General features: G+C 33.2%; 1 protein-coding gene and 1 non-coding gene across 3 annotated transcripts in view; one reads left to right on the plus strand and one right to left on the minus strand.

The window, feature by feature from the left end:
- The window catches only part of LOC125062570 (adenylate cyclase type 6), a 144,432-nt gene that overhangs the window by 84,745 nt on the left and 44,787 nt on the right, over positions 1-14,900 (plus strand). For both annotated transcript variants that reach the window (XM_047668575.1, XM_047668574.1), the window contains exons 5-7: positions 3,852-3,988; positions 13,525-13,700; positions 14,487-14,611. In XM_047668575.1, coding sequence (XP_047524531.1) covers positions 3,852-3,988; positions 13,525-13,700; positions 14,487-14,611 — 438 coding nt within the window. The remainder of the gene's footprint in view (positions 1-3,851; positions 3,989-13,524; positions 13,701-14,486; positions 14,612-14,900) is intronic.
- Positions 8,030-8,148, minus strand: LOC125062889. The gene has a single exon (XR_007119354.1). It is a non-coding gene; the product is annotated as a 5S ribosomal RNA (ribosomal RNA).

Genomic DNA, 14,900 nt, shown 5'->3' on the forward strand with positions numbered 1-14,900 from the left:
GCAGTACCAATTTCATATTTTTAAACAGATAGACATGTGAATTTATTAATTTATTCACCACACGATGTTTCGAGTGCTTCCCGACACATGCAGAGATTGCCATATCATGTTCATATTAAAATATTTGATGAATGCAATCTTCTTCTCACGTCAGTATATGTTAAATCAGATTTCAATAGATTCATTATCCCATATATTTATTGTTTCATTGCTGCTATTACACTAAAATGAAACTATTAACAATTGAAATTACTTCTATTTTAAATGAAATCTTTGTGTGAAATTTGTTCAAAGCATTTCAGAAAAGATATAAGAATGCCAAGAGATGTATACTAAATGAGGACACAACGTTTCACAATTTGCAAAAGAGTGAATTTCCACATTTATGTATATACAACTGGTCTAGGTTGCTGATGCAATGCTATTTTTATAACCATTTCCCACCTTACACTATCTCCGACGTCTCGCCTCCACGCCACATTACATTCTTTTCAAATCCTCCATTGCTCAATTCTTCAATTGTTTTCTATTGCAGATACTTATGTTGAGGGTAAAATTCGATATTAAATTTTTTATATTGAAATAAATTTGCTACTTTTTTTACCTAATAACTGTAGTTGAACACATAGTATGGACTTTTGTTTGTCGATCAATGTAACCGGACAATAGACAAACATTGTCCCTGTCAAATTACATCGATACCAGTAGTAAGTTGTTTCAGAAAATTAGCCGCTTATCGCTTGAAGTAACCACTTGAGTTTGACATGGTTGTCTGATAAATATACGCCGCATTTGTTTATGTTGATATAACATATGGTTGAACGGGGGTAATCTTCGACATAATTATATTATCAATCAGTTATTAGAATGGTAGCTAGCTATCACTTATTTATTTATAACTTTTTGAATTTTGGATTTATGATAAAAAGTTATATAGACATAATCGTAGACACAGCGATTTGCTACAAAATGTGTCTTTACAAGTTTTATGTACGATGGATAGTTTAGGAGATATAGCCAAAAACATGGTTTTTGGACCCCTTTATCCAAGATGGCGGCCGGGGGACCAGCACGCCAACCCCACAAACTTGGAGATAAGCTTGTATTGACCCCCCCCTACATGTTCCATAAATAAAATTGCGTCCTCTAAAAAACGCAACCCCAAATGTAACTTTTCAATGGACTAGATAACGACTAAGTAATACTTGCGTCTTCGTTGGAGTAATTGCAGGAGCTGGTAACAGTAAAGAGGATGAAAGTGAAACCAAAATCTATGGTATTTGAAAGAGGTGTCAATAAGTGGTAGAGGTGACTGTATGTTATATTTTGATAGACGGAGAAAAAGTAGAACAAGTGGATAAGTTCCTGTACTTAGGGTGTATGTTTACTCCAGATGGAGTAAACATCAGTACGATGATATCTCTCTATATCATCGTACTGATGATATAGAGAGATAAGAGAATGCTGGGAATAGAGTAAATGGAGCGTTGCATGTGTAACCAAGAGATCTCAAACGAGGCTCGAAGCTTATACTCGACGGCCATAGGGGAGTGCTTATCCCGACGTTGACGTACGGTAGTGAATGTTGGGTGTGGCAGACAAAATATGAGAGTAAAATAAATCCCGTGGAAATGAGACGGTTAAAAGTATGTGTGGTGAAACATTGCGTGATAGGATAAGTTATCGTGAGAATCATGAGCTGTGTGGGTTATAGGATGTAGTGTACAAGGATATGAAAGTGTAGCATGTATTTCATATTTTATTTTATTGTTTTTATTATATACATATAAAAATGTTTAGGTGGTTAGGCCACGTTGAACGGATGAATGAAAAGCGGTTAACAAGTAGGATATAAAAGGCAACCGTTGATGGTGAAGTCTGGTAGATGTTGTCGAACATACCTGGACCAAATCCAAGAGGTATTATAGATGGGACAAGTCAAAAGTACCAACACCGAGCATGCATGGTGAATGTAATGAAAGTAGAAGAGATGAGAGAAGTATGTCTGAGCTGTAGCAAGTGGAGATCCGTGGTTTCTTAGGCAGAAACCCCTTCGGGAAAAAGAATAAAAATATTATTATAAGTCGGGGGTTTTTGCAGACACTAATCTCCGAAACTATGGTCCATAGTGAGATATTCATTTTGTTTATATTTTTTTGATTAATTTTTATTTTTTTTGATTAAACTTAAACATTTATTTTTCTAAATTAATTTAATGTATGCCAAAGTGTTTTTATGAACAAAATTTCAATCCATAGAAATAGAATATTTATTATAACAACTAGCTACAATTAGCAAAAGTAATCATTAAAGCTTATAAAATCGCAACGTGATAATAGGGGAAAACATGAAAAAGGCTTAATAGGAAATAAGAGAAAATTTGCCAATTGCGAGATCCTGTTACGTACGGGTAAGGTCGTTAACCAAAAATAACACAGAAATAAACACAACGGAATCAAACGACATACTAAATGGCCAGATCGAGTTAACATTCCTAATTGTGTTACGGGATTTTTTTAGAGGACCCCGTTGAGGGTGTTACAACTTTCAAAGTGAAATAAAGATGTGAAAAACGTCAGTGTGAATTTGCTTCCGATGTTATATTGTTCCGTTAGCGTCGCGGTTGATATCGAAAACCTAGAAGAAGAGGTTTTTTGTTTATTTTCAATAGCTCCGATTATTGGGCCGATTTCTTAAATTATTTTCCCAGTATAATGCCCTGAGGTTATGTGTATTTCCAAAATATATAATTATTAAATCTAAAATGTATTTAAGGCTTTGTCGGTAAGAGAAATTATTTGAACTAACAAGAGCACGAATAATCTGAGTCGATATTTACTTCATGCAAATTGCCACATTTAGAGGTTTAAAAAAACAATTTATAACTTTTCTTTTAATTAATTGTTAGATTTTACTTCTCTTTTCAGCGACGTTCTAACCTACTAAGACTTCACTCGCTCACAATGTCTGCATTATTGTGTCCAACTTTTTACCCGTCCTTTATTTTAGATTCTGTCAAGTAAAAAACTTGAGTAATAATAATTTTGTGAAAGAAAAGGCAAGAGACGGAATATTCTTTATTAACACGTCCTTGTTGGTTAGTCGTAGTAAACCAATACGAATAATTTAACTATATTAATCCGAACACCATGTACTAGCACTTGGATGTGTAATAAAGTAACTGAGCTTCGAAGGAAAGGGCTGTCATATTTCAAATTTCATATAACTTTTAGCACCGACAGTTTCAATGATAAATCAGTTACGAAGCTCATATTTTATGATCCATATAATGATTACATTAACATGATAATAGTATTGAATTAAAAAGGTCGTATATGATGTTGACCGATAAATTTTATCTAGCACTTTGGTAGTACAACTTATAGTGCTATGTGTTTAATCAGTTTACGGGTATTCTATATATGTACCGTTCAAGTATTACGTAACGCAATTTTTAAAGATTTTAGAAGCTCCCTCCTCCCCAAAGCAAAAAAAAAAGTTACGTACAATACAATAAAGGGATTCCCCGTACAATATAAACAAAAAGGGTTGCCAATTAATCCCCCAGTTTTTTTATTAAAATAAAAAATGTTACGTAACGCGTTGTTTAAATAACCCCCCTCCCGCCCATTTAACGCACTGTAACGTTTCAAAAGACTCCCCCCTCCCCCCAAATCGCGTTACGTAATACTTGAACGCTCCCTTATACGTATTTTTTTATATATAATCAAGTGTTAATTGAACTTAAACAAAAATAATTTCTAAACGACTCAGGGTTTCTTATATATTTAAAGATTCCTTTAGAATAATCGATTTTGAATGTGTAATTGAGGTTGTGATTATTGTTATAGATCCCGGAGGTGAGGCAGGTCCTGGACCGTCGGAAAACAACGATGATGAAGAAAACACCTGCTGTGAAGTCGTGACACAGAATTGCCCTGAACCAATTAGGGATCTCTGCTTTTCACATCGATTTATAAACCTAAATGTAAGTGAACTCACACTCAAAGAAGATAATTTGTCTTTCAATTTAGTACTGACTTTGAAGCACACAAAATGTATTAGTGGTAGGACGTGTTTTGAAAAAGATATTTTGTCTAGTACAAAAGGCGAGAAAGTTATAACAAGGTCATGGTGAAAGCAATCGGTCCAGTACTTTTTGAGTTTATTCTAAACAACATAATACTAATCTTTCATATTTTATATTAGACGTTGTTTTTGAAATTAATTAATTCTTATAATTCAATAAATGTAGCAAGAAGAATTACATTAATTATAACCAACGAAACAATTACGATACTAAATAATTTAACAAATAATTTCAAACAATTAAAAATATCATATTCTTCTAGAGTTTTATGTAATAAATCATTTCGACTGTATATAAATAGTCAAATAATAGCTTAAAATTAGAATAATAGACTTGACGTTTGGAACGATTTTCCCTTACAGTGTCAACGGGGAATTCATTCAAAGAAAATTAATTTACAATTTCAATTCTATTAGGGCAAGGTAAAAAAGATGTGGCAATAAAGCCTTATGAAAAAGAAAGTGGTTTTTAAATTTGTTCAACCTTTAATATCAGTTTATGATAGGCTGTTGGGTTTTAGATCATTATTAAAGTAATTCTTTTTTATCTTTTTATTTTTAAACTAGCGGTATGTCCCGGTTTTGCATGACTGGACTAAATAAATAAATATGACACTATCATCAGGCATAATTATTGGCTCACTACTTATTAGTTTATTTGTTATAAACATACATAATACTAAGTATTTTTATATTATAGTATAGTTGTCATACTCTAATTTTAAATCCATTTCTTTCATTATAGGATTATTGACAATTTTGGCTCTTTCCTTCTACAACACAGTTAAACTAAATTACGGATGCTTCATCACGTCGTTAGTGTATAATTAAAAAAAATGAAAGCTCTCAATTTTTTTTTATTAAATAGAATCTCGTTGTATGCCTTAAGGGCCTTTACAGCTCAGATCGGACTGTTTCGGCGAACATAGCTCGGCCGGAATGGGCGTTCTCCTGCGAGACTCGGACCTCGGCTCTCGATTTGAATTTTAATTGGAGATATGAACTTTTTATTTTCTTTAACATTCAACTCTTTTGAAACATCTTAATTTGTTTGTGAATATCAAGTATATAACATATATTAGAAGAAAAACAATTTTTTTATAATTTAACAATCAACAATATTGTTTTTGTATAAATTTTGCAATATTTATATAAAGACATTGGGACCGAGACGGGACATTATACGAAATCTTTAGCAATCCTATTATAAGGAAGTTTTATTAACTTCTAAGTGAACAAAGTTCAAAAGCGTCAGAGGGAAGTTATAAATTAATTGCGAAAGAAACTTGAACGATACCGATCCTTATTCGTGCTAGTATCAAGTTTGCTAAGTCGTCGTTAGAACTTGAATAGCGTTATGCGCGCTACTCGGCCGTAAAGGAATTATAATTTTTAATCTACTCTGCGTTGCTTTATGCGCCGCAGTGACAATATTTACTAAGTTATCTTCGTAAAAGCATGATTCAAATATAATAAGGAAAATGGCCTTACCGCTAGTATTTAGATTTTCGGGCAGCAATATTTTGTATGTTATTTTTCTTTACAAAAACATAAAAAAAATCAGTGGCGCTACAACCTCTTTAGGTCTTGGCCCAGATTTCTGAATCTCTTTCATGATCATTTTTTTAAATCTAATAGGCAAGTAGGTGATCAGCCTCCAGTGCCTGACACACGCCGTCGACTTTTTGGGTCTAAGACATGTCGGTTTCCTCACGATGTTTTCCTTCACCGTCCGAGCAAATGTTAAATGCGCACATATAAAGAAAGTCCATTGCACAGCCGGGGATCGAGCCTACGACCTCAGGTATGAGAGTCGCACGCTGAAGCCACTAGGCCAACTATATATATAAAAAAAGGGTGCGTGTACTTATGTACGCGCGTAAGAAGTTATACTTCTTTGGCTTTCTTTATTTTTTTAAAATATTAAATAAATAATAACAAATATTTAACGTTAATAATGTAATAATATTTAATATTTAGTATATTATTCAATTATTAATTAATATTAATAATTATTATTATTTTATTATATTATTCATTCAATATTTAATTACTACGTATGTTTCATAACCTTTTAACTAAGTAACAATACGTCTTTGTGAAAAAGCATTGCTAAATTTCTTTGAAAAAATAATAAAAACTGCTTTATTTGTTTAAAAGGTAAATGACAAATGTCATTATGGTCATTCAAAATTCTTGGCATACGAACTTCACGCATATTCTATTTCTTTTTACTTGTAGATTGTCTTATTCCTATCTCGCTCGCGCACGCTATAATCACACTCCCAATTTTGTGTCACAGGTGCGCGCGCATCGTAAAATTTCACTCTCATAAATTTTTCATAACGCGCCTAAAGAAGTATAACTTCAAAAACGACAAATATAAATGCAAAACTAGATACTTAACTGTGCATAATATGTTATAGTATTTAGAAAATCGAAGGAAATATTACTATTCATTCAAATTCACATAGCAGACAACAATACATTTAGTAACTGCTTTGCTAATCACGAGTGTGCAACGCTTAGTGTTTCTACCGCTATTTGAATTTCTGGAAAGTTGTTTTCATAAATAACTCCATCCCACCTATTTCACCTAGACGTCCGTTGTTCTCAGCTGAGCTTTTAAGGCGATTTTGTCGATGTTCACTATGTAGAACCAGCTGCCCATTGAATTGGCCAACTGCGGATTTCAGCAACGTACTCGTGAGCCTTCCTGTAATTTGCGTATCCAGGGGTGGTGGTATAATTTAAGATCAGGCCTCCTACCTGTTTGCAAAATGTTTAAAAAAAATAGAATGATTGAATTTCCGAAAAGACTATATCGTTTTACTTAATGGCCTCTTTATTTTAATTCACCTAAATGTGGTTGATTGACTTATAATTTGGAATTCTATATTCCAACTGAATTTTGCTACTACCATCTAAAAGTATACACGGGTGTCACCGGAAATCGAATTTCGAATCATAGATTTACTAGATTTATTATGTGCAATATCCACAAACATACGGACGCCGTAGAATAAAAAATATTGGTCCAAAAATTATTTTTAAATAGCTAACACGATCTCGTTAGTGTCATAAATAATACTAACATATACAGTTACAATACTTTCATTTAAACTATGTTTACTATATTTAACTCGTAATTAGTCAAAGAAAGCTAATAGTTGATATAATCTCTATATATATAAAATTCTCGCGTCACAATGACCCATACTCCTCAGAAACGGCTCTACCGATTCTTATGAAATTTTTTATGCATATTCAGTAAATCTGAGAATCGGCTACTATCTATCTTTCAACCCCCTAAGTTATGAGGGGTGTTCACCCCAATTTTTTTTTTAATTTTTTAGACAAATAATATATGTACTCGTATTATAAGCAAAAAGGGCTAAAAAGTTATGGAGACCCCAACAATAAGCAGTTTCTATTTTACATCACAAGAACGTTTCAATAATTGTATCTAATTATTTAAAAGTATTTTGATCTAAAATCTATTGTTGAATAATCATACATATTTATTTCTTGACTAAAATTTAATCCACTCGGGCGTACTTAAGAGAAAATTACAGGGGTTTTTCTTACATAATATATTCAGAAACGTGAAAACTTCGGATAAGTTACCTCATTCATAACCTTTTGCATACATATTTTATGATACAGAATGTAATTTTAAGGGATCAAAACAAATTGTAAGCTAAAATAAATTAAAAGAGGATTAGTCAATATTTAAACACAGTGAGATCTACTAATTAGAGATGTCAATAAGTTAAATTAGCATGACTATTAAAGTACACAACCAAAACCAAAGAAAAAACTTTAGAGGTGTCAAGGGACACCCGGATGGAACGAAATTCCTTTCGATTAATTTATATGTTAATTGGTATCATAACAGTATGATAGATTTTCTCGACACCAATCTTACGACGAAAAAAAAAGCCAACATCACGAGGTGTTCCCAGGCGGTCACCCATCCAAGTACTGACCTCGCCCGACGTTGCTTAACTTCGGTGATCGGACGAGAACCGGTGTATTCAACGTGGTATGGACGTTGGCGATAGCTAAATCGAAAATGTAAAATATAACAACTATAGCAAAAGTGTTGTTACAACTTTTGGTTTTAATTTATTCCGTCTAGCCCCCTTTCGCAACGCCCGATAACTTCGTTCCAACAAGACTAATTTAGTTAAGTGATTCCAAAAATAATTTTTACTTCTTATCCCTACAAAAAAAAGCCAACATCACGAGGTGTTCTCAGGCGGTCACCCATCCAAGTACTGACCTCGCCCGACGTTGCTTAACTTCGATGATCGGACGAGAACCGGTGTATTACAATATAATAGCAAATAGCAAAAAAGTGTCGTGACAACTTTTCGTAAGAATTTTTTCCGTCTAGCCCCCTTTCACAACGCGCGATAAGGAACTTCGTTCCAAAAACTTTTTCTACGTAATAGGAGGCAAACGGGCTCGCCTGATTTTAAGTGAATAAAAATATGTTTATTATGTAACATTAGATACAGGTATCACTTATTCCACGTCTTTAAATTTGAATAGGTAGACATCCGCCGAGAGAAAAAGCCGGAGTAAAAAGCTCTCAGTATTTTTTTAAAATAGCAAATTATCAAACAACACTTATTTTAAAATAAATATCGCACACTAATTAGAAGTAGTAATTAGAAGTAGTTTATCAACTAGATAATCGTTAACTTTATAGTAAGCCTTTTTACACAGCGTTTCTTTAATACATTTCTTAAATTTATTAAAAGGCAGAGATAAAAGAGGCTCTGGGATTTTATTAAAGAAGAGTATCCTTTTTCCCAAAAAATAATTACTTACTTTAGAGTCTAGTACGGGAAAATTGCAGCCTGCGTTAGTTCCGAGTATTAAATCAAGGGAAATTCCAAACCAAAATCCAGGGGTTGATAACGCTTATCTTTGCTTCTGAGCAGTTGTCAACTTTTACTCTAAAACCTACATTTATTTCATTAATGCAACAAAATGTATGTCACTAGTATGACTAGGTAATATAAAAACACACAATTTGTAAGGTATTTAGGATTATTTTTGATTGTCAATTAATGGTAAATAATTGTTGAAATTTTTTATCACATAAAACATAATGTCCCCTGTCTGGGGCTGAGGGCGTTTACAGTGATCCTTCAAAACATAACATCTTCTTCTTATAGTACCATCTCCTTGCGAAGGTTGGCGAACATCATGGCTAGTCTAATTTTGGATGCCGAGCGAGAAAAACAATGACTTGGTGCTTTGACCAAACCATTGTCTAAAGTCTTTCAACCAAGACGTGCGTCTGCGGCCAGGTTGAAGGGATCAGTTGAAGGGGCTCGTATTTTTTGGTGTTACGTAAAACGTGTCCGACATACTCAAGTTTCCTTTTCTACCGTCATAAGCACTTCTTTGTTCTTCTGCATTCTTTCCAGCACGGTTGTATTTCGTATGCGGTCTATTCAAGATATTTTAAGCATACGTTGATAAACCTAGATGTGAAACTCTTCACATATAATTATTTAACTAATGTAAACAAAATATTGTAAACCTATTTTAAGAGTAAGTGTGGAGTTTCTAGCCCATTCTTCTCCACACGAAACTACCTTTTGGAAGGGGCAACTAGAATCTTCTTTGTATTTTGTTTGACGTTCAAAAGTGCCATTTTAGGTGGTCTAATTGAAATAAATGATTTGCCTTTGACTTCCAGTTTGCTGGAACTGAAAAACATAACATACGAATTCCACTAAGCATTCTGTTTCTAACGTAAAATTGGTGGAATATTCGGAAATCTAGTTATCTTTTGGATAGTCGCTTTCGCGAAATCTGATTAGGCTGTAGTATGAAAACAGATGCAAACTTCACATGACAATACCTTACAGTGTAGGATTTATAAAAGCTATTGTCTTTGTTTTACGGAAGCACACATGTAAATAAAAGTTATTTAACGAATGATTTATAACCATGTAATTATTTACGTATATCGAAGTTTCAAGTATTTTCGAAAGCGCGGTCAGTGAGACTCTTATATCGATGATTTTCGATTTGTAATCTATTGAGTATTGCCATAACTCAATAGATTACAACTAAAAAAAAACATATTTCGCTAATGTATGACTTTAATTAAAATAATATTTGTCCAAATGATGTAGCGTGAAAGACATATTTTATCTACTTTAAATACCTGAAGCGTTAAAAGTATCTATTTTCATTTAGGAATCAATTTATTAATACCAAATATGCATTTGAAATAAATTAAGATCAATTATTATTGTAGTTATGGTTCACTATTTTGGCTATAATGGCCTACACATAAGATATCGTATACTGTGGCTGGTTTTTTTGTACGACTATATAAAATAAACATTTCCATCAGACAACATATTATGTGTAAATCTGGCGGTTTTGGCAGCGCTGGCCAGAATAGCTCGTAGATAGTAGATTTTTCCCTACTTACTTGATATTTTGGACAATTCACACAATATCTATATAAAGTGTAGCCCACCTGTTATTCTAATGTATAATGTATATTATTGTAAAGTTTCATTAAAATCCATTCAGTAGTTTTTACGTGAAAGAGTAACAAACATCCATCCATACTTCAAACTTTCGCGTTTGTAATATTAGTAGGATGTAAGAATACTAAGTCCCTTATTCATAAAAAGTTTTAACTAAACTATGCATGTTTAAAGAGGATAATGAGACTATTTTTTAATAAGGCGGAGAAGATGAAATAAGTTTGTCCAATGTATTCTACATTATTCAACAATTAAAGTGATATTTACTTATGAATTCCAATTTTTGTTTGACTTCGAAAAACCGCACCTGGAGTTTTGTTTTTTGTATGTTGAACATAGCACCGACGTCCTTGGATCGATCGGGATTTGTAGCGAATAGGTACCATGAGACATATCAGGATATTAACTGACATGAGTTGATTGATTTACCTATATTAATACTTTGTAGAGCATTGTGATGTGGTTATTTAAAAAAAAATCTGCTTTTAATCAGTCTAAACTTGTAGTGAAAAGAAAATTAAAAAAAAATAATACACCGGAAACTAATTCAATTTTATTGCACCATATTATCTAACAAAAGCTTAATATAACTCGTTTATTCGGAAAAAGGCAAACAATCAAATTAGTGCAGTTTACATAAATGGATAGACTGGAAAATGTATGTATATTTTCATAGGTGTACATTTTATATGTCGTCTGTGGTGCTTTAAATGTTATCAGAGGTAGTTTAAAGCAAAAAAGGTACTCTTAAAGGAACGCGAATCAGTACTACAAATGGATAATGTCGTCAAAAAGTGAACAACAGGCGAACATAACTGAACCACGTCAATAATTTTTTGGGTTTAAAATATGCAGTTTACCTCACGATGCTAACGTTCACCATACGTGCAAGTATTAATGCGCACATGGAAAGAAAAATTCACTGGAGTAATTCAAACTCACGAACACGGGGTTCGTGAGAGTTAGCTCGCTAGAGCAACAAACACACCTGTTACTCAAAATTTATATCTAAGCAAACACATATTTTTTATCTATATATATAAAAATGAAACCCGTTTTCCGTTGTCACGACATAACATGAAAACGGCTTGACCGATTTGGCCAATTCTTTTTTTATAATATTCTTTGAAGTACGAGGATGGTTCTTACGGAGAGAAAAATTAAAAAAATTGACTGAAAAAGTCTAAAAACAACACTTTTCTATATTCCCATACATAATATTCGTAATAATACTTAAAAGTCAATTTGAACTTTAATACCATATCATAAAGTTCAAGTGTTAGTGGAAGAGTTCCGGGAAGGTAAATTTTTATTTTTTGACATAATGTATTTGTTGTCTTATCAACTTTCTTTTTTTTATCTTAGCTAGACCGGTGTCCCGAATAGCAGAATAAGTATTTTTTTTAAATAAAGAATCGACTGTTAGGCGGTACGATGTTCGCGAGGCCAGCTAGTTTATTATAAAAAAGAATACAAACTTAATGGTGGACGAAAAATTGATCACAACTACTTCGTCCACCGAAGCGTCGACATTCCGTACAATATGAAAATTGGTTTACAATATTAAGGTACAACGAGAAACATAAAAGTTTAGTTCTAATAGAATTCTATCGTGACTCGAAAAATAACTAAAAACTTCGTTAGTTTTTATGACGTGGCTAATGTTGTGTTATCGCGTCCTCAAATGTTACACCATTTAAATTGAGCATTTAAAGTACACCATTAATCACACAGAGGTTCTTAACTAGTACATACAAGTATTTACTGTAATTGGGTTTGAAGAAGAGATTTTATCTGTACCCTGTAGTTGTTCAACTAGATTTTGTAACCAAGAAATCAGAAACCACATATTTATAAATTTCATTAAATTATTGTAGGTGATTATGGTGTTTATACTTATTTAAGAATTGATGTATAATTATACATATTAATAATTCATGCTAAAACATCAGGATGCAGTCCGAAGTCAGTGCGTGATAAAACTAAAATTCACGTGGGAGTATTCGTGGGCACCAGCTCTGAGCAATAAGCAGAAATAATAAAATATTAACTTAGAAATTCGATTAAAGTGGCTTTGCGGCTATTCTCTTAATCAAGAAACAACAGACAATATTCTTCCCACCCTCTCCAGTGTTTTATCCCTTTAGCTTATAGCTGAACGACTCCTGATATTATAAGAAATATATATTTCAAATACGGCCCAAAGGTATAATCATCTGAGTCCTTACAAAATCTTTATCGGACTTCAAACTTCTCATGGCCCTGTCATACAACAAAGTTCTCTTGAAGTTTCAGATTTACAGCTTGATATAGGCGTGTTAAAAATAGCTCTGTAATAAATACGGAACGTATAATTTTTATAAACACGTAGTAGTACTTACAAGGGGTTTAAGTTTAACCTTTGTGGATATGTAAAATTATTTATTTAGGTAGAATTTAAATTATTCCTTTGTTAATCTCATTTCTATGCACTAATTTATATTACGTCATTTACGGGATTATTTAGAAAGCTTCACTGTATACGAATATTTTTCTAGACATGCACAATTCTAGAGAGTCTAGACTTAGCGTTACTTATGAGTTGAGTTTTGTCTCTCTACCCCTTAATCTCACCTATCTTATCATTTTTCAGCCCTGCGATTCTGTAACTCACTTTTCGAACTCACACAGCGGTTTTCGCATCGGCGGTCGCTCTCAAATCAGTCGTGAAGCACTCATTTTATGATTTGGCATTCTGAAAAGGTGGAAGCTTGTAGTTTATTGTTTATCGGAATGCCAAATCATAAAATGAGTGCTTCACGACTGATTTGAGAGCGACCGCCGATGCGAAAACCGCTGTGTGAGTTCGAAAAGTGAGTTACAGAATCGCGGGGCAGTTCGAAGATTTTGATGATTATATTTATTACAGGTGGAGATGTTATACCAACGTTACTTTCTTCGCATGAATCAGGCGAATATGATGACTATGCTGGGACTGCTAATGGGTGTGGGTTTCGGGCTGATATCGATCCAAGTGCCTGCAATGTTTGCCGCCCAGAGTTTCATCACTGACGCATTGTACAACCTTACAAGTTTTGACCAAATGTAAGAATATATTTGTATGCAAATATACCAATACCTAGTGGATTTTTTACTAATATCTGTATTGAAAGTACTCTAACACAGTGCAGGTACTTCATATCCGGGATGGCTTTCGCGATAGGAAGTCCGGCGTTGGATGTATTATTTTTTATTCGCAGAATATTCAATTTTAACACAAAACAATATTATATGAATTGAATTTTAAAAATAAAAAATTGCTTGAAAACTGCTCACTAATGTCATAAATGTTAGTATTTTTGCCGGTACCCAGTTTAATTACCGGGCGTAGTAATATTATATAATAATTGATATAGTTTTGATTGATATATATTAAATTAAATAATATTTGCTAATTACCTAAAGTACTCCAGATGGTAAAAAAAGTATTTTTGCCGGTACCCAGTTTAATTACCGGGCGTAGTAATATTATATAATAATTGATATAGTTTTGATTGATATAATATATTCAATTAAATAATATTTGCTAATTACCTAGCGTACTCCAGATGGTAAAAAAAATCCACTTAGTATATTTTATTAGTGAATTTGACGTGGCCTCTTGCTTCTCAGTTAGATTAACTAGTTATTTTCTTTGTTATGACTCAATCTACTCGCCTATAATACCCCCTTATTCATAAAAGTAAATCCGTCTAATTGCACCGTGTTTTAAAGTACCATCATTTTTCTATCAAACACTATAAGGTGGAGGAAAAGGAGCAAGAGTCGTTCATTGTTCTATATTTTACGAATAAAGAGTCTTGTGTCTAATATACATTATATTTTCCGTAGAGGATTGTCGACAGATTTCTCGAAGTCAAGATACATGAGGGGCTCTCGTGCCTTTTTCGAGAGGGAAAGATTGGCGCATTTGATCAACGTAGTTCTGTTTGGACTTGCAGCTTTAGTGTATGCCTGTAAGTACATATATTAGCTTGTAGATTATATCCTAACCTCTAATCATAAATGTCGCAGAAGCTCATTCGAGGCTCATTGGTCTAGTGGTTAGTACCCCTGACTGCGAATCCATGGGTCCCGGGTTCGATCCCCGGCTGAGACGAACATCGATGTGATGAGCATTTGGTGTTGTGCTTAGGTCTTGGGTGTTTAAATATGTATTTATATGTCTATCTATCTATAATATGTATGTATATCCGTTGCCTAGTATCCATAACACAAGCTTCACCAGCTTAGCATGGGACTAGG

The sequence above is a fragment of the Pieris napi genome, chromosome Z (genome assembly GCF_905475465.1).
Source record: "Pieris napi chromosome Z, ilPieNapi1.2, whole genome shotgun sequence".
Taxonomy (NCBI): Eukaryota; Metazoa; Arthropoda; class Insecta; order Lepidoptera; family Pieridae; genus Pieris; species Pieris napi.